The sequence below is a fragment of the Glycine max genome, chromosome 17 (genome assembly GCF_000004515.6).
Source record: "Glycine max cultivar Williams 82 chromosome 17, Glycine_max_v4.0, whole genome shotgun sequence".
NCBI classification, from domain to species: Eukaryota; Viridiplantae; Streptophyta; class Magnoliopsida; order Fabales; family Fabaceae; genus Glycine; species Glycine max.
Genome location: NC_038253.2, coordinates 9,264,746 through 9,285,910, shown reverse-complemented (window position 1 = coordinate 9,285,910; position 21,165 = coordinate 9,264,746). Strand labels below are relative to the sequence as shown.

Here is a 21,165-nt window from a genome sequence, read left to right as displayed (position 1 = left end):
CAACCATCTTGTTTGTTTGTGGATTGTAAATTTAGTTTCGAAATTGATAGGTATTGGCATCATGTATATAGAACACGTGTCAAAAGTGTAGAAATACCTAAAGGATCGACTCTCAAAAGGATATCAAGTGTAAATTATTGCATTGGGAAATATATGCTTTCATGTAAAATGTGATGCCAATAATTAACTACTTCTACAGAGTTGAAGACTGTATGGGTAAAGTTGGAGATATACAGATATATACCTCAGTGCACATGCTTATTAAGGTGGTGTACTTAAGATACATCAAGGAGTTCCATAAAATCCAAGGAAGAATATAATATGACAAGGTTTCTTATGGGAATTAATGAAAAATTAGGAGTTATAAGGTTATAAATTCTCATCATTAACTCATTGCATAGTCTAGCAAATGTTTTTTATTTTATTTTTATTGGTTGTTCAACAAGAAAGACATAAGGGTATGCACAATTTGGAAGAAAATCTTATAGTAATGAATATTGAATATGGGAAAAGGTTCAACATACAGGTTAAGGTAGTTCTAATGGAAAAGTATGCGCCTACTGTGGAACATTGGGACACACAATGGATACATGCTATCATAAGCTTGGTTTTCAATTTGGTTCTATATACAAGGGTAGTGATTCGTACCAAACAATGCGGGGTAATGAAGAAGAAGATTGCAGGTCAAAGATTAGAGGTGATAAAAAACAATTATCCACAAGTATTGCAACACTTACTCAAAAGGATTACAAATCCTTGACTTCATTGCTGCAAACGAGCAAGCAAAAAAGGATGGATGAAAATGTATATTAATTGTGTTGGCTGAATTTGTTGCAACAAGTAATAGGGAGATCCAATATTTCACATGCATGGAACACACCTATTCTAGAGTAGAATTCCTTATACTCCCATGCATGGATCACACCTTGATTTCAAAAAGTTAAGGGTGTTTAGCTTTTTGTGTTTAATTTGTGTGAATATGCATAAAGGAATAAATTTAGCAATAAGGCCATGAAATTTACTTGGGTCATAGGCCTAAAAGTTAAAAGTTGGGTTGCCTATGAAGAAAAGGCAACAACTTCTCATAAATGGAAATACTTGGATCAAGATTTTGGTCCTACTAATGATCTTCATCAAGTACTTTATGAAAGTGATTGCAAGATCCAAAGATAGATTCACTTTGGATTCGCAAAAGCATAAGGCATCCATCATGGTTAAGAATAAACGTTAGCACTCTACAACATGGGACATTCAATATGGTTATCTCGTTGATGAAGAAGCTACTTAGCTACATGCAACATCACATATTCAGTTTCAGATATGCGAGCTATTATAGGCTCTCACCTTCTTCACTAGTCTAATGCATTATCCATCTTCTCTAAAAAGGAACCAAACAACTACAAGGAAGCTTGTAATCATAGATGTTGTGCTGATGCAATGCAAAAGGAACTCAAGGCCCCTGAGGACAATAGTACACATTCCCTTGTTGAATTTTCAACAAGAGTGAAGCCTATAGGAGTAAGTGGATGTAAAAAAATTAAAAGAAATTCAAATGGTTAGCAATACTGAACAAGCGAGTCATCGGTTGGGGGAAAGAAAAGGAACGCCTTTAAAAAGAAAAAAAAGTGATAAGGTCCGCGTAATATTGAGAGGTACAAGTCATGAGTGGTTACTAAAGGTTACATATAGATTGAATGGTTAGATTTCTTTGAGACATTTTTCCTAGTAGCAAAGATGACCATTTTCATACTTATCTAGCCTTAGCATCAATTTATAGCCCGAGATATGATCCAAACAAGGACGCAATGTCAATATAGATTAAAATCCAAAAAAAGTACAACTCACATGATGAAGTCTTTACTTGATTCAACTAAGGACAAGTCTTCACATTGTATATGCAAATTGCAAAGAGATCTTTTTTTTTTTAATTTAAACCCATGATTAATCGATCACCAACTCAATCCTTTAGCTAGCTTGGGCTCGCCTTTTTATTCACTCCTTAATTAACTATGAAAAAATAATAAAATTATATTGATTAAAAATACATTTGCAATTTAATTAAAGTATTATTCAAAGAACATTTATTAAAAAGTATATACATAATTATAAAACATTACAATAAATTTATGTAATAAAAAATTTATAAATTTCAAAGTTTGATGTGGCAATGGTGCACCTTCAGTGTCACAATTTGTAGAGCTTGCTATATATGTAGGTTTTGTCACAACTTACTATACCATGATGTTTAATGCAATCAAAATGAGAGTTGGATTTGAGTGTGATGGAAAAAAAAAGGATAAATATTTATTAAAACTCCATAAATTTTATTTTTAATTTATGCACCCCAAACATGTACATATACATACGTGTGTGTTTATTTTTGTACACATACATATATGTAAGTGATGATATGATATAAGGTGAGTATTAAGGTACTCATACTCATACTTATCATAAACTCAACTCATTAACTCGTTGATATGCCATGCTATTAAAATTATATTATTATATATATATATTAAATTAAAAAAACAAGCATTTGTAGTTTTGTAACTAACAAAAGTATTACATAAGTTTTAAGGTATTTCAACTTTAGTTTTAGAAAAATTAAATTAAATTTAAATTTTCATGTTGTTTTTGGCTAAGTATCTCTATAGTCGACAATCATGATATCAATCTCCCATGCAATATAGATCTTGAAGTAGATTTATCTCAAAGTCATTATGCATGATTAGGAAATCAAATTCCTATTAATATATTTAAAGAATTCAATTATTTATCAATCATTTAATTGTGTGAAACCTTGTTGATATAAATTTGATTAATATATTTCTCCAATCTAATTGAAATTGAAAAAATTACACCATATATGCATCTTTTTTTTTAAGGCAACACAAAAATTTCAACTTACAATCTCTTACATTTTAAAAAAAATCCTTACAATCTTTTACAAGTTCTTTTTTTTTTTTGCTGACTACAATCTTTTACAAGTCATTCATAGTCAAATGTTCCCAGTTTTCCAACCAGTCCTGATACAGTATTTAAAAAAAAAAAACTATTCTACTACTTATACATTTCCATTAAAAACATATTTAAGGCTATAATTAATATTCCATGCATTTATGATGATACTTTCTAATTTAGATAAAATTTGAAAAATATAAATTTAAGAGTAAATATAATACAAATTGTAAACAGTTAAATTTTAAAAACTGAAAATAACCTATGTCTTTCTTTAAAGAATACAAACCGAGTTGATCAATTTGACCATTTACAAATTAAATGAGTTGACTTTGATTTAATATTTTAAAGCAATTGTTTTTCTCCGGTGCTAAAAACAGTTTTCTTATTTGTTTTCAGGATAACTGTGATTAAGTGGTATTTATCTAGTCTAGTTCAAAACATGTATTGTATTTTAAATTATTAAGAAATACTACTATGTTGTGAAGAGTAATACTGTAATAATTTAGAATGTATTTAAAAATCATATTTTACCTTTATAATAAAAAAATACTCTCCAGTCTCCATAACGAATTTTTCTTTTGTACCTTACAACGTTTATACTTAATGGACAATAAAAAGGTAAACGTTGTCTTTTCTATTAATTTCATGAAAATATGGTCAACTTAAACTTTTTTAGCAGTGAAAAAGGTTTATTGAAGACGTTCGACGAAAGGAATTTTTGTTTTTCGATTATAAATTTAATAGTATTTTAACTTGTGTAATGTATAGGATAATTATTTATTTTTATATGACTAAAATTTATAATAAATATTTTTAAATATATAATTATATTATATTTAAAATTTGTAGTAAATAAGTATTTTAAGTTGGAAATATAAGATGAGTTTAATGATTAAAAAAATAAAAGAAGAAAAAGATAACAGGTTGAATCTCTTCTACTAATAAAATTAATATTTATTAACAAAAAAATTTAAAATTTATAAATTATATTATAATCAAATTTTATAATAAATAATTATATTTGAATATATAAATTATATTTTTTAAATACTCATAAAAAATAATGGCAAACTCATTAGTTTCTTACTATTTTTCGGTTTATGATAAACAATTTATATTTTCATATAATGTCTAATTTTAAATATTGACATTTTTTTAAGAAGTTATTGAAATTAATTTTATAAAAAAATTTAAAAGAGATAAGTGATAACTATCTTCAATCTCCAAGGATAAAAAATTAAAGTCGTCTGATATTTATCTTCAATTCCTATTTTCTAAGGATAAAAGAAATATATATAATAAAAAAATACACATCTAAAACTTATTTATTTTCTTTAAGTAGACACCTTTAGCATTTATTTTGCTTATATATATATATATATATATATATATATATATATATATATATATATATATATATATATTGTTTCAATAGATCTTTTGCTTACATAAAAATTAAATCACTAAGATGAAATGATTATTTATTTATTATAGTGAAATGATCATTAATTTTAAATAAAAACAGTAAAATGATAATGACCGTTGTTTTTTTTATTAATCTAATATTTTTATTATATTTATTTTTAGATAATTTTATTCATTTCGATTTCTTAAACAACAGTTGATGAGTTGAAGTGGGAAAATTATTTTGAGATAAAAACCAGAAACTAATATTATTTAACCTAAATAAATTGCTAGACTTAGTTTAATGTTAATCTTTGAAAAAATTATTATAATTAAGATTTATAGTAAATAAATATTTTAAACATGTAAATTATATTTTAGATTTATAATAAATATTTTATATTTTATACATGATTTTTTTAACTATTGATAATTTCTTTTAAAAATATTGAAATTTATTTTATAATGAAAAATTAAAAGAAATGGATAGTTTTAAAAAATAAGTATACAAAAAAATAAGACATGTGGGTTGAATGAGTGAGATAATAGCTCCTAAAATCCTTTTCGTTTAAAAAAAAACTCTTAAAAACACTCTGGTTATTCGTTAATGAGTAATTTATAAAAACACTTTCATTTAATAGTATAAGATTGAGATTCATAATATAGAAAGTAGATTAAAATTTTAATTAAGTAATATATATATATATATATATATTAACCTTTAATATTGTTTTATAATATTTCAGTTTTAAGTAGAAAATAATATCACAAGCATTTAAAGTATTGCACCTAATTTCTATTCTTATCAAACTAATTTTTTTGAGATGACTATGCATTTTTATGAGCCTTTCGTTATATAAGCAATACAATTCTGAAAGAGAAATTTGGGTAAACATACCCGACAAATTTAAATTTGTTAGATGAAGAAAAGGTTCTTAATTGTTGCATATATATTGAGGTACTGTTTCATTCAAACCAGGGATTTCTCCTTGTGTCTAGCCCCCACCACCATCCACACTTCCCTGCCGCACATTTTGTCGCTATTCCTTCTCTGCTTTTTCTGTCCATACATTTCAGCTCCCAATCCTCTTATCCCACCTAATATTTTCTCCCCATCCTTTTAAACAATAGACACACAACAATGCCCAGTCAATAAAACTATTTTTATTTTTTCATTATCATCAAAATATTGCTGTCAAATATTTATTAATGATTAATTTTCCTAAGAAACATGAATCATCATCTTTAATATCTTTAATAGAATCTTTTAATGATTAATACTAATATATAAAATCATGTAAACTTTGGATAATAATTTTGAGTATATATATATATTGATATGAAATAATCTCATCTAGAAGTGGTAACTGATTTTCATCATGACAATAAATACACACAAATTGAATATTTTCTTTTTAACATTATTTATTTCATAAGAAGGATAAATAGTTAAGGTTTAATACTTTTTTTATTTTCAAATAAAAAATAACTCTTTTACTATGTACATGTACTATACGTTCATACACAACGTGTCATTTTAATAATTATTTTACACAATTTATTTCTCAATTTTAAAAGTACGTATGTGTGGTGTGTATAATTTGGATTTTCTTGTGCTATCGAGTAATATGCTATTAGAAAAGAAAGATATATTTTTTTATCAAATAAGAATTTATTATATATAATTAGTTGTATAATCCACTAATTATATCTAATTAAAGTGTGTTTTTATCTCTCTAATATCACTATATCATATTACTCAACCACGTAAAAACTTAAAAAAAATACTACTATAATGTATTAAACCTACCTAACACCTTTGCTTACACAAATAATTCAGTTACTATGCTCACCATCACCATGCTTATTATGTTGCGGTTGGCCTATATCACAATCAACAACCCAACTTGTAAAACAAGACAACCAAACCCGTGAAGTTGCTTATACCACTGTTTCTGTTTCAATCCATTTCCATCTCCAACGCATTTCTTCGTCCCGAATCCAACATAAGAACCCATTTCTTTTCATGGCCACATTTATAAGGAAAGAACAAAAGTTGTACATATAATAAATTTTAATGCTGATTAAACCAAACATATTACGGGTCTAGCTAGATCGAAGCACGCGTTCCTTGGAATTGGGACAAACAATGTTTGGTATGCATTTATTTCTAAGGCAATATTCAATTTTGGGTTACCATATGAAAATAGATGTTTAAATGTGTAGCATATATGTTGCTGTCTTCTTTTCTATTAAAAGTAAAGTGTACGTTAAAGATATGTGCAGTTTAAAAAAAAAAAAAAAGACCTAAAAAAGAAGAAATAGAATAAGGCACTTTTGGCACATGGAATTGAAACTAGAGCATATCCTAATTCTAATTATCTTATCTAGTACGTATATATATTAAAATTGTAATTTCAATTTTAAATACAAATTTATACAATTAGAATCTAAATCGTTTGCATTATATTTAATTATTAATTTAGGCTCTAAAAATTATAATTTTAAGTGCCAAAACCAATAAGTTAAAATTAGCATTTCACATTTTGTTATTGATAATTTCAGTTACTTATATAATGGAAAGACTACGGTCATTGTCAAACAATACACGGGACCAATTGGTTATTATATAACGCGACAAAGACTTGCATAGGTTTTGTTTGAAGCGATTATGAGTTTTTAATTTATAAATGTATATTTTATATAAAATTAGTGATTTAGTTTATAAATAGTATAAAATAACTATTCATTTTTATGTAATTAAAATCTACTATAAATAAATATTTTTGAACTAATATAATAACTATTCTCAATCAAATGAATAATTTGAATTGTGATATTAGGTTGTTTTTAATTATTAATAATTTTTTTTTAAAAAAATTGAAATTCAATTTAGATTTAGAGAAGAAAAATAATAGATTGAAAGATGTAAAAAAAAAGATCAAGTGAGAAAGAAAATTATTTGGTTAATTATTGTGGTAGTGTGTGAAATGCAGTTAAAACATCTCTAACGAAGTACTCATACTTGAATTTTTAATTCCCTTGTCGGAGTTCCTATATTTTTACATTAGATTTAAGAGTTTGAACAATAATAAACTCATTGAAAACTTAAATTGCGTCTCAAATGTAATCTCACTCTTTATATTTTTTTTAGATTTAATTTTACTTAAAAATAACTATTCATTTATAATTTAATTTTGAAATAATAAATATGCTAAAAATATATTCTTTCCATGATTTTTTATCAAAAAAATATATATTATAAAATATTGTAAATTTATTAGAACTATTTTTTATGACAATAAGTTAAAAAAAAATATGAAAAAACATAATTAAATTTAAATAGTGAAATATAAATTTATGAAAAATTCTCAACAATTTCAAACCATTGATTGATTCACTTCAATTTGCTTCAACAATCTTGCACCGTTGGTTCATTTCAATTTGCTACATCAAATTCACACAAACATAGAAAGTAGAAACTTGTTCATCCACTATTATTGTCATTCTCCCAACCCCAGTCTTCATTCAGTCTGGCATTTCTTCCTTAACTTGGCTCTCTCTTCTCTCTCAACTCCCAATCATCGTTGACCTTTAGTAAGAGATACCGATACCCCTAGTCTACCCCAGCCCCATTAATGTTTCAAAACTAAAACAATTGAATTTAATTTTAATCACGTGACTTAATTTTTAAACACACCATAACAAACCAATGACTAATCAATAAACACGACTATACATTTCGTATTAATATAATTGCCTCTATAAGAACCAAAAACAGTCATTTTGATTGCATGATTTGCATCATCACCACTTCATCGAGTCACTATAAAACTGATTGAAACTCGCATAACAAAAGCATATATTGAAATATTTCAATATATGGTAACCTTCTCGTCTTAAAAATAATTATAAATACTGCTAAGATATTATTGTCAAGAACACCATCTGTGTAAATGATCGTGAATTGGTTGAACAGGAGTACAAGCATCATATCGTACTTATAAATAATTTTATGCTGTAGTTATTTTCTTTTAATTTCGGATAAGATTGAAAAGTCATTTTATTTTATTGATCAATGTTAATTATTAGTTTTTATTAAAATATTAATGAGAAGATTCGTCATTAATGAATAATAAACGAAACTAAAATCATAAAATAAAATTTAACACGGACCAAAATCATAATTTTTTTTATCAAGACTAAAAGCATATAAAATAAATGTATTACATGAATTGTAAAAACATATTTAAGTTTATTATTTTTATCGATCTTATCATGAAACTTGAAATACACCTCCTCATGTTTTATCACTTTTTGGACATTTTTTGGTGGGTGAATGATAAATTGATGGATGACTCATTTTTATTAATCTTGAACATGAGATTTGAAATACACCCCCTTACTTCCTATTATTTTTTGGGCTATTTTTGGTGCGTGAATGACAAATTGGTGGATGACCCATTTTTATTAATCTTGAACATAAGACTTGAAATACACCCCCTCACTCCCTATCATTTCTTGAGCTTTTTTTGGTGCTTGAATAACAAATTAGTGAGTGATCCATTTTTATTAATCTTGAATATGGGACTTGAAATACACTCTCTCACGCTCTTGTTCCAAACTCAACCTCAAAAGCTAGTTTAAGAAGGGGTGAGAGTTGTTACTGGTTTATATATTCTAGTTTGACTTTATTTTTAGACAACGAGGTGAGACTTCAATATTTTCCAATAAAATTATTTATATATAAAAAAATAAGTCAAATTAAACAAACCGGATAGGGTGTTAATACGAAAAAGAAAGAGACACTTGTAAACGAGTGGATTATAGCTGTAATTGGTGCCTAATTCAGACAAAAGAGACCGTCACAAATTGTTTGTTCTCTGGCTTGTCCGTTTCAAAGGGAACCGCATGCATTCTCTACTTCTCAATCCCTAGACCTAAAATTTGCAAAGCCTCATTGTTTTTTCTATCCAGTTTCCATTGCAAGGGGGACAAGAAAATCTCACTATTATACCGTGAGGACAACAAATATGAATATCATGGATTTGATTTTCTCCCATATTTAACTTTACATTGTCATTTAATTATATGTTATTTAAAATTAATCCTGAGACTGATGTTTATATTTTCTCATTTCATTTATATATTTGAGCAGAACTAACAAACCTCGGAGCAATTTTTTTGTCCCGAGCAAAGCATCATTTATAAATTTTGGAATGCATTTTACATTCGATTACTAACAAATCCCCCTTTTTTTTTTAAAAAAAAAAAGGTTTTCCAAACAATTACTTTGTACAAAAACTTTTGATGAAAAAAAAATGAAATGAACTATAAAATTTATTTATCATATTTTTTTCCCTAAAGAAAACAAAAAACTAAAAAAGGTCAAATATAAACTACTTTATGTAAGATTTGATTGAATTGGATTTAAATCGATAAGATAACAAAATAAAAAGAATCTACAAGACCGGATCTATTTTTTCTCTTCCTCCAATCAATTTTAACACCTCTAATTCTATCTAAAATTTAATTAACACAATAAGTTTTAAGAGAGTGAAAAGGTGTTATGAGAGTTTTAATGGAACTATATTTGGGTTGGGTTGCTAAACAGGGTGCATTTGGGATTGCTAGTTATACATATCGAATGATTTTACTTTTTAAGAGTGCTAATCTAAATGAAAGACAAAATTTTGAGACAGAGCCATAAGTAAACTAACGAATTTTCTCACATGAATTGAAGCGCATATTTTACATTTTATTATCTCTCATATGGATGGGAAGTTTTTAAATAAGACAATTTGTTTTAGTGAATTCTCGTATAGATACTAGGATTTATTTAATCTCTTCCAACAAAAGGTTTTGTATGCATAGAAGCTTGGAGATTGAACTTCAAACTATATACCTAAATTATCTATGAACCATATGTCACACCATACATATATATATATATATATATATATATATATATATATATATATATATATATATATATATATATATATATATATATATAAAAACGATCATATAATCTTGATGAAAAACAAATGAAAATTTCCTTCCTTGAGTATAAAATATACGTGGCATACATGAGCGTGATCGATCTTATCCATAAACAACTTTTTGTCAATGGAAAACATAAGAATTAATTAAGAAATAAGAGCTAGAATTGAACTTGTTCACAATTCTCTTTTTCCCCCACCCTTTCAGTACATGTCGTCACTGATGAGAGAAAATCCAAAGAATAAAACCACAAAAGATGAGGACAAGAGGTATGAGATGAATGGCTTTTTGTGCAGGTGGCTTACCATGGACAAGGAGTGTCATTTCCTTCTTCGTAACATCGGACACTGCAGAGTGATGATGAATTGGCAGGTCATGTGATGAATCTGCCATCTTAAGAGGTGGGAAAGCTAAAGATGTGACTGTAACGTCAACCAGGAACTCACTGGACGCTCTTGAGATACTTGAAGACCTATGCATTTTATTTTTTCAGAGGAAGGAATTGCAAACAATTATATACTACAAACCAAATTCAAGTGTTGTTTTCTTTATATATAGGGATTGCTAAAAGTCTCCAAGATCAAGACGTTTGAGTAGTACCAACCTTTGCTTTCAGAGCTGAAAAGGTTTTGTTTTAATCGAGGTTGCAATTTAGATGCTGCTTAGCTGTGGTTACAATTTACAAATGAAATGAAATCCAATTATATGAGTATGAGAAGTAAGATGGATTTTATAAGTCAATAATCTACGTACGGTTGAAGCAATTAAAGGCATGTGCATGCACTTCACAAGTCATCCAATCTTAAATCAAAAGATTATGCCAATATTGGAGTGCCAACTGGGCTCATGAATCAAGCTGAGACCGTATTGCCTTTTTTTTTCTTAGCTTTAAACCAGATTGGGCCAACGTGGGCCCAATAATTTGGATTTTTTTGTTTGCTTCTATAAACCAAGATAGGGGCACTCCATTTTGATAAAATAGCAATAACAAAAAACATTGAAAAATAACATAAATTAAGATCAGATGAGACGTTTGTTTAATGGAGATTCCCAAAATTGTGAATATAACTACCACAAAATCATGACCGTCCGCCAAATACCTAAATAAACAATAACTTTGATATGAAAAGTAGAACAATTTGAACCATTTTCATATTTGTTACAAGTTTATTTCACAAATCTTATGAGATTCTTATATACTATTGAATTCTGTGAATGTTATAATTTTTTTTCTTATTTTTCAACATTTTTATTCCCGAGGAGAGAGTGAAATAGTGACATTCTCATGAAAAAGTGAAAATTTATTTTCTAATAGACTAATGCACATGAGATTTCCTTTTTTTTGTTAATTTAAATTATTTTAAATTTTAAAAATCATTCCTAAGAATATTAAAATGTAATCAAACATTTTTTAAAAAATACCTAAAAATGATATTTGAATGCTATATTTCTGAAAATATAAAAATATTCCGTAAAATAAATGCCTTGGTTTCGTATTTTTTCTCCAGTTGCATCGTCCTACAACCCATCAGCAAGCACCAACCCCTTGCAAAGTTCACCCACTTTCTCTAATTAATGCGACAAAGTGGTCTTACTTGTCTTAGTTGCTTCTAAAATCAGAACTATTTTTAAAAAATCTCACGTCACTTTAAGCCTATAAACATTATTGCATAAAATAGAGGGGGGAGGGATATAAAGGGGAAGTATTGAGAAGAGTCGGCAACTGGTATTATTTCTATCCTTATTCAATCATTTATAGTAATTTATTTTCTTGTTACATATGATATGACTCCGTTACCAATTATGAAATCACATATTGACAGTAATTTGTGTTTTTTAATGAATAGTTTAAGATTTGAATTTGATTGATTTTTAATTATAGAATAAATTGTATTAGAAAGAGAATATATATATATATATATATTCATGACATTCGCTAAAAATTAATTATTTCTTTCAACAAAAATTACTTCATAATTAAAAAAAAAACAAGATATCACTCTGGTGACAATGGAATTGCTTTTTAGCATGTTTCAAAGTGTCACAAAATTGTAACTAAATGCACACTCGCACACAAAGATAAGAGTGCATTCATTCATTTCAAACAACATCACCGCAAAAATAAGCATTTTCTTTTTGTTACAATTGAATTGCTTTTTTTAACTTTTAGTGAATCTATCAATATTATTTTTTCGGGCAGTTAAAGGTAACGAGTAGAATCTATCAATATGCCTCACAACCTGTCTTGTTGTCCCGTTCTGAACAGATCAATTTGCCACCCCAAATGAGAGGGAGTGAGAAAAAAAGAGTTTTTTCATTGAATTCCCACATGCCTTAAGGGCCACCGCACATGAGAGAGAAGGCTTCCTCTTTCCAGCATTCAAGTATAATCTAAGCCCTGAAAAACCGTTGAAGCATTGTTCCTAAATTTTGTGGAAGAGAGATAAACAACAAGACCAAAAAGCTTTGTCATTTAATTCCCACGCGCCTCAAGTACCCTCCGGCACTACCAGGGAACCTAATTGTTGACCAAATGAAAAGTTCAACTTATACTCATTCTTGTCACTACATATGTTGGTCATTGGATTTGGAGAACTCAATTATTGACCAAATCAAAGCCCGCCTTTCACAGAACAGAAGAATTCTGAAAAATACCATGAGCATACACTACTCTTCTCCCGTCTTTGCCCTCAAACTGAGACTTATGTTCGTGTTAATTAAATGAAAAATGTTAGACCAATATTTGATATCAAGGAAAAGAGAAAAAAAGGAAAAAAAAATATATAAATATAATAAAATTTACGATGTGATAAAAAGAAAAAATAAAAGATATCAGGTATATTTTTATAGTAATGAGATATTTATTATCTTGAATATAATCACCCAACATCTAAGCTTTTTAGCTGTTTTCAACCTGAAAAATGGTCCCCATGACTAACACTAATTAAATATTTAAACACGAATTACACATTTTTTTCCTGCAGTCAAAACTAAACTAACATCCACTACCAAAAAAAACTAAACTAACATCCTCATTCCTCAGCCCTTCTCTTGTCAGAATACCAAGCTGCAACCATAAAGAGAGACCCTTTTGGCTTTCGCTTACTCCTTCACCAAAAAAAAAAAACACCCAACCAAAACAATGAAGTAGTTACTGATGGAGGACAGAAAAGCCAACACAATCTCTGTAATATCAGTGATTGCACTGATCATCCTCATCATCGTCGCTCGTGTTTCCTTGAAGCTCTCGCGTGCCTTCTTCCTCATATGTGGCGCTTCTATTGCTGTGATCCTCGCTGTCTTTTCTTGTGCACTCATAAGGCACCGTTACAACCACAGAAGGAGGTTGTTGGAGTCACAGTTGAAGACAGAAGGGAGAGAGCTTCGAATAGAGTACAGTTTCCTAAGAAAAGTTGCTGGTGTTCCCACAAAGTATCGTTTCAAGGAGCTTGAAGAAGCAACGGATGGTTTTCAAGCACTTTTAGGAAAAGGGTCCTCTGCTTCGGTCTTCAAAGGCATTCTCAACGATGGAACTTCGGTTGCGGTGAAACGAATCGACGGCGAGGAGCGAGGGGAGAAAGAATTCAGATCAGAAGTTGCAGCCATTGCAAGTGTGCATCATGTCAACCTCGTACGTATGTTTGGTTATTGTAACGCTCCAACAGCACCTAGGTACCTTGTTTATGAGTACATCCCAAACGGGTCCTTGGATTGTTGGATTTTTCCCTTAAGGGAAAATCATACACGTAAAGGAGGGTGTTTACCGTGGAACTTGAGGCAAAAGGTAGCTATTGATGTTGCAAGAGGGTTGTCTTATCTTCACCATGATTGTAGGAGGAGGGTTTTGCATCTTGATGTGAAGCCAGAGAATATACTCTTGGATGAGAATTACAAGGCTCTTGTTGCTGATTTTGGTCTCTCAACGCTTGTTGGAAAGGATGTGAGTCAGGTTATGACAACAATGAGAGGGACAAGAGGGTACTTGGCTCCTGAGTGGCTTTTGGAAAGAGGGGTGTCAGAAAAAACTGATGTTTACAGCTATGGGATGGTTCTGTTGGAGATCATTGGAGGGAGAAGGAATGTGTCGAGGGTAGAGGATCCGAGGGACAGGACCAAGAAAAAGTGGGAGTTTTTTCCCAAGATTGTGAATGAGAAAGTGAGGGAAGGGAAATTCATGGAGATTGTGGATCGTAGGTTGGTGGAGCGTGGGAGTGTTGTTGAGGAGAGTGAGGTTACTAGGTTGGTGTATATTGCATTGTGGTGCATACAAGAGAAGCCAAGGTTGAGGCCTAGCATGGCACAAGTGGTTGACATGCTTGAAGGGCGTGTGAGGGTGGATGAACCACCTGGTTCAAGAATGATTCTTGTTGATTTGCTTGCTGTTGATGAAGATCCTGCAGATCATAGAAATTTGGCAAGGTTGTTGACATCTGTGTCCAGCCATGTGGATTGTACATCTACTTACTCTTTGGGAACCACAAACACTATTTTATCTGGTAGATAGCTAGCTAGCTACTTAATTTTTGGATTAGAGGTCCTAATGCAGTTGAATCTGCTCGAGGGTATTTTTTCCCTTGCTATTTTTGCTTCTGATTAATTAGTTTCTTCAATTGTATAAATTGGGACATAGTTCTAAAACTTCCATCGAGGATATTTTATATATAGTTTATACTCTACTTTCTTTTTATTATTATTGTTTTTTGGTCAGATTTATCCCTTCTGTTAACAAAAATTAATATTCTAACAAATGTTAACATTTGTTGATTAAAAAAAAAAACTGTTCTCTGGGTCCTTCTGCAAACATTGCCTGCTATGTGAGATGCCATGTTCATAAGTTAGACCTGACATTGTTTTTTGTAACTGATTTGGAGTTTGGAGGTTCTATTTGACCAAATTATTGCTGACGTTGTCTTAAATTTTTCACACCAATCAGTCTTTTCTTGCAAAGGTAATACAATAGAGAAATATTACAGTCAAATCAATTAAGAAAATGGGGGGTGGATATGGCAGACATTGTCAAACTTTTAAAAGAAATAGTGACAAACTGACTACCCGTTCACTTGGAATTTCAGAAGATAACTTCTGTTAGCTTGTTGCAATTAATTGATTCACCCTCCTTAAACACGGCCTTTGGTTTGAGAATTTAGTGAATGAAAGAAAATTCTAGCCGAGAAAAGTAGTCCTATGATATGAATATCTCTGGTTGAACAAGTTTACCTTAAGATGTTTGTAATTTTGAACAAAAAAAAGAAGACAATTTCCTCACAATTAATTTACGTATTATATTATATTTGAAGATTTGTAAATTATACTCGTATATGAAATTTGCATATCATTTCACTACTATTCTTGTTTTAATTCTGTAACTACCGCGTTTCCAATATTTTTTTGGTCAGTTGTTCTGCGCTTTTAGTCACGATATTGCTATAGTTAAATATCTAAATTTTTAAGTAGTCAAACGTATTTGTTAGTTTTTTTTTTCGAAGGCAAACTTATTTGATAGTTGATGACATATGATGGGATAATACTGCAAAAATATTCTACATCAATAGTACAAAATAAATCTTATAATATCTGACTTGTTCTTGATAAAGACAAATGTTAATATTCTTTGCTTCTTTATTTTTAAATTTTTTATTATTATTAAGTGAAATCTTATGTTGACTTTAATAATAAAAGGGCGAGCTTAAGGCTTTAGATATTAATCAGAATTAAAATGAAACTCCACCTAACGATAATGAACATATTAAGAAACAAAATATCAATAATTTTTTTTTTTTTGTATAGATGTATTATCTATTCGGGACAATGAGTGTTTAATGTTGGAAATTCGAGATTATAAATTGAGTTAGAGCAATTCGACGTAATTGATTTACTAGCTCGATAATATCAATAAAACTCCTTTAAAATAATATGAGCGAAAAATCATAATTTTTTTTTGTGGTAAAATAAATTGATTTTGATATCTATCAATGAAGCCTTTTTTTTTTTTAAAAAAAAAATGATGCAATCTTGAACACAAAAAAGATAGAGTATGGTTTTTAGACTCACCAGGACCAAAGGTATCTTTTTAAAACGGTGGTATAAAAATTGTAGGTAATTTCCAAGTAAAAGAAGTATAGAAAAAATCATTATTTAATTTTTCTTCCCAATTCTAAGAGATCCCAAACGATTGTATTTTCAAGCAGCCAACTGTGTAGTGTGTACTGAGTCGTGGATCCTAAAAGCCCTCCAACTCCAAGCATTATTCACCAAAAGTCTACTGAAGTTTCGGCTTAGGTATATAGGACAATAGGAGACGACGTTTTCAACAAGAGAACAAATAAGATCATTTCACACCACTAACTATGCTGTCATTTTTCTTTCCAAGGGTTAATAATTTGTCACAACGTCGGAAAAGAAATTCAGGTCCGAGGAATAGGTTTTGTTGACCCAGGGTTTAGATAAACTTTTCATAAATATTTACAAGATAATAAAAGAAGAAGATAAAATAGATTAAGCTTTTTCATAAACTAAAATTAATTTATATACCTTAACTTTCGGATATAAGTTAAATTAAAAGAATTTCTATAAAATTGAAGTATGTGAATTGACTTTAGCTAATTAGCTTGTGTGAAAAAACTCAATTTATTTTATTTTTTTTACTTGGTTTCCTATAAGTGTTTCCACAGAAAATAAGTGGTGTAAGGACTAGGCAGTATTTCTTAAGCTGTCACCGGAAACAGTGCAAAAGAAAGATCCCATCTTGATAAGGAATCAATGCTGGTGCCATATTTAATCATATTTAATATATACTCCACCTGATTATAAACAGTATCGCAGATTTGGCAACCATCTCTACCTAGTTTCATTTCAGCTCTCGGTATGATACGTGGAATAGGATCAGACTACTAATTAGTAATTACTGAAAAACAAGCCATCAATACACAAAATGTAATGTTCAATCAGGAAAAAAAGAGTAACGTGTTTCGAAAAGGAGCAAGAAATGTTACAGCAGTTTTGTGTGAAAATAATGATATTCAACTAATTGTAGTACAAATATAGTTCCTAAATATAAAATATCTCATTTAATTATATCCATAAGCTATACTAAGTATCATATTGAACATTCGCCAATTCGTATGCTGCAACCATCTTTCACCTCTTTCCACCAAAGATGGCATGGAAGGACTTTGCTATTCACTATCCTTATAACAGAAATTTCTAGAAAGAATAAAAGTTTTTTGATCCAAGCATGCTTACAGAGGTCATTTCATTCTTTTACTGTTGTGCAGGATATCAACTTCATCAAACAACATTGAACACTCATTGTCTAACGGGAAGATGTTTTTTACATCATGTCCTCAAACAAACTGGCTAATATTTCATAACTTAAAACAGTTTCAAACGTGGATGTCTGATGTCATTTACAATTTTACATGACAAATACTTGTGAGCCTCAAACCTCGCCCCACTTTCCATCCCTCAAAAAAAATAAAAATAATATTACACAAACAAATTAGCCTCATTTGAGAACCTTTTATACACAACAAAACAATGGATTCTTCAGTTTCCATGAATGAACCCAAACCCAAGAGAATGTAGAAAGCCATGGAAGAATGAGAAAACTTTGAGAAAAAAGAATCACTGCAAATCAAATGGATAAATATTCAAAGCGAAGACAGCCTGTGTTATTTCTCACCTCAAAGACACCGCTTATTTCACTTGCGTCTCTTTAACGAAATGAACATCCTCAGTTCTATCTGATGGCAAAAGAAGGTGCTTTTCTTGCTCCTCATCTATTTCTGTTGACTCACGGGGTGTGGCAGGTGAAAGAGATTCAACAAATTCATCTTCTGCAAAACAGTCCCCAAAAAAGACGACACAAAAAGGTTGCATAAATTAGCAAGATGGAAAATCAGTATGCATCATTCAGAATACATGTTGATTTGGAATAAACAAAGAACAAGAGGATTTGGAATATACACACCCGAGCATTCATGGTATTCAGGTAGCTGTTTAACACTTGTTACTTGAAGACTTTCAGGAAGTAGACAGCTGCACAAAGCACCTGCAATTTTGACCAAAAGGCTGAACTTAGGATTATGCTCATTGTATTTTTATGACAATTACGCCTGCATATTTCACACGAATAGGGAGGATATGACAAAATGTATAGAACAGAATTGGAAGCGAGCAATCAATGCATTGGATAAGATCCGTCACCCAAAATGATGTTAATCTTTCGTGATGACATTCCAAATGATGTTATCCACACAATAAAAACTGATGTTTGATATTTTCAGAGAAAGTATTTTTCTTTGCCAAGCATAACTTGAAAAAAAATGATGGAGTGAACTTTAAAGTTTAAACATTGACAAAACGTGATATCATTGTCAGCTTTTTTTTTTTTTCTTACAATACTTGAACTCAATTCAAATATTATGTGATTGAATTACATACTATGAAAGTTCTATTTTTGTGATACATAATATAATAGAGCCTATAACTTAATATTTCAAGAGTCAGTCTTTTCTCTCCTTGTCTATTTTAAATATGTTTTCAGAAAAGTTTGAGTCCTATAATGGCCCTAAACTTCATAACTGACGGGTTGGGTAGACAGAACTTGATGTTAGAAGAGTCTCACTAAAGAGATGAAAACAGAGCAGAAAGCAACTACCATCCAGTATTCTAGTTAATAATTAATATTATGAATACAGAAGAAAAATATGGAACTAAACAGATACATCAAGGTGTAAAAGATGAGCTTATAAGAGAATTTCCTTGTACGGTTTTTACCTAGCTTAGCAAGCCGATTCACCCAACCTGGGATTTGTTTCCCAGTCAATCTATAAGAGAGATCGTCTGTAAAATGATTGCAGTTCTTAGTTATAAGGTGATAGGTATCTCCATGATACTCAGAAGCCATGTTTTCAATAAATGTACGAAATTCAGAAGGATTCATATTGGTTTGACCCAAAGAGATGGAACATCTATATATGAATCCAGGGCATTTCCTTGGCTCCACTTCAAAAACTCCACTAGCTGGGAAGTCATGGGCTCCAAAACCATACTCCTTACCATGTACTATTTCAGAATAAAAGAAACAAAGAAAAAAGGACATTAGTACTACATAAGATCAAACTACATAAATGTCCAAATCATATATAAATTCATAAAAACATAAGTTACTAAAGTGAGAACATTTCATAAAGGAGTTAATTTCTTCAAATCATTTGAGCCCTAGTAAAACACCATTACTATGGGGTGAATGTGGGGCAAAAATTACATTTGCTCTGAAACTCGCGGCTTGAATCAAGAGTGTATACAAGTTTAACAACTTTACATCACTTTATCCGGAAAAGAATTTGACAGCCAGTTAACTCGTTTTCTCTATTTAAAATCATAAAAACATAAGAGTCTAAAAATTAAGTGATTATATTTTGACAACAAAAAATTTAAAACACTAAACCAACAACGCTTTGTTCTCTCTATCTCTCTCTTTCCATCACACTACATCATCAATCAAATCAATCACTTATCTCTCCTCTCTTCCTTTCTCTCTCCAGTTATAGACAACTCAAGGTTGTTCAACAAACATTTTTCCTAAAAATAAGAAGTTTGGATTTAGTTTACAATCATTGAATTGACATGACAATTTTTCCTTTATGAAGTTTGCTCTCCAATTCAATATCTGATAAGCTACTTGCTAGTAAGGTGTTGTGTGTCCTCTTTAGCAGGTTCTAAGTTTTGGAATCAGACATTACTAATCAGTAACCCATGGTTATACTTGTCTCTCCTCATTCATAAAGAAAAGTTGCATACTTTCCCTCAAAGAAAACATATTCAATATTACAGCAAAAGTCAAATCGTGAATTAAGAAGGAAAAAACAAACTCTAGAAATATCAGATCTAGCGCACACATAAAAACTAGTTGAAAAAGTTAAAGCAAGGAGAAAGAGAGAGAGAGAGACCTTCAATGCCAGAGTGAAAGATGCCAAATCCAAACCAGTAGACGTAATTATTGACAGGGGTGAGATCGTAGACATTCAAGAGCACATGCGTGTTGATTTTGTTGTTGCTTTGTTCTTCGTGGCATTGTGAGGTGGAAATGGAGTTAGGGGTGTTCTCCTCCACTCCCATATTATAAATTAGAACCTTAGAAATCACCAAAAAAGGAAAGTAGTTAACTATTCTTCCATGGACATGATGGAATACAGATCCATCTCATGCCCATGCCACATATAAAACAGAGACAGACAGTAACCTTAAGAAAACATAAAGACTTTCAGTTGATTGAAAGAAGCGGTTGGTTACTTATGAGTCAAAAGACGGATTTGGCTCTCTTCTGCTAACGCTATTGTTGCGTCTTGCCACAACGTTTGTTTCCAGTTCCACCGCTCCACTTGCTCCTTTTTATTCCATTCCCTAAACTAGCCTCTTGTTTCTGTTCACAAGACTAGTTGGTCTCAACAGAATTTACTTTTACTCTTGTAAAATTATTTGAAAGAATCATGTTATTATTTCTTACTACTATTTTGGAAAGAAAATGTAGTATTAAATGTTCTGAAAATATAAGAAGTAAGAGAATAAATAGGAGAATATTACAAGAGAAGTTAAAATTATTCTTATTTAAATTATATCGGTCAAGATTTAACTATATATAACAAAAATATATAGTCAATATAAATTATGGATAGAATATATTAATATCAAGATTTTATATATTAAATTATAAAAGTCAAAACATGTAAAACTAAAATAAATGATATATTTATAATATATTTTAAATAATTAAATATAACATTGTGTTAT

General features: G+C 29.9%; 2 protein-coding genes and 1 long non-coding RNA gene across 5 annotated transcripts; 1 reads left to right on the top strand and 2 right to left on the bottom strand.

Moving 5' to 3' along the window:
- Positions 1–10,401: 10,401 nt before the first annotated feature.
- LOC121173828 (uncharacterized) lies at positions 10,402–11,052 on the bottom strand. The gene is made up of 2 exons (XR_005889324.1): positions 10,976–11,052; positions 10,402–10,843 (listed from the first exon to the last, which is right to left on the bottom strand). It is a non-coding gene; the product is annotated as an uncharacterized lncRNA (long non-coding RNA).
- Positions 11,053–13,207: 2,155 nt separating this feature from the next.
- On the top strand, positions 13,208–15,058 carry GSRLCK (receptor-like cytoplasmic serine/threonine protein kinase GsRLCK). Its single transcript, XM_003549732.5, has one exon. The coding sequence runs from the start codon at positions 13,529–13,531 to the stop codon at positions 14,873–14,875; it is 1,347 nt and encodes a 448-aa protein (XP_003549780.1). The 5' UTR covers positions 13,208–13,528; the 3' UTR covers positions 14,876–15,058.
- A 2,656-nt stretch (positions 15,059–17,714) lies between these two features.
- Positions 17,715–20,773, bottom strand: LOC100778961 (UPF0326 protein At4g17486-like). 3 transcript variants are annotated; one of them, XM_006600098.4, is made up of 5 exons: positions 20,618–20,773; positions 20,325–20,508; positions 19,150–19,437; positions 18,341–18,421; positions 17,715–18,206 (listed from the first exon to the last, which is right to left on the bottom strand). In XM_006600098.4, the coding sequence occupies exons 2-5, from the start codon at positions 20,491–20,493 to the stop codon at positions 18,067–18,069; spliced, it is 678 nt and encodes a 225-aa protein (XP_006600161.1). In that variant the 5' UTR covers positions 20,494–20,508; positions 20,618–20,773; the 3' UTR covers positions 17,715–18,066.
- Between the last annotated feature and the right edge of the window lie 392 nt (positions 20,774–21,165).

Bases quoted from the DNA above. Each gene is read 5' to 3' on its own strand.
- GSRLCK (XM_003549732.5), top strand. From the start codon at position 13,529: ATGGAGGACAGAAAAGCCAACACAATCTCTGTAATATCAGTGATTGCA.
- LOC100778961 (XM_006600098.4), bottom strand. From the start codon at position 20,493: ATGGGAGTGGAGGAGAACACCCCTAACTCCATTTCCACCTCACAATGC. The intron at 18,422-19,149 runs GTAAAAACCGTA...TCAAAATTGCAG, and splicing joins GAATCGGCTTGCTAAGCTAG to GTGCTTTGTGCAGCTGTCTA. The intron at 18,207-18,340 runs GTGTGTATATTC...ACTGTTTTGCAG, and splicing joins TGAATACCATGAATGCTCGG to AAGATGAATTTGTTGAATCT.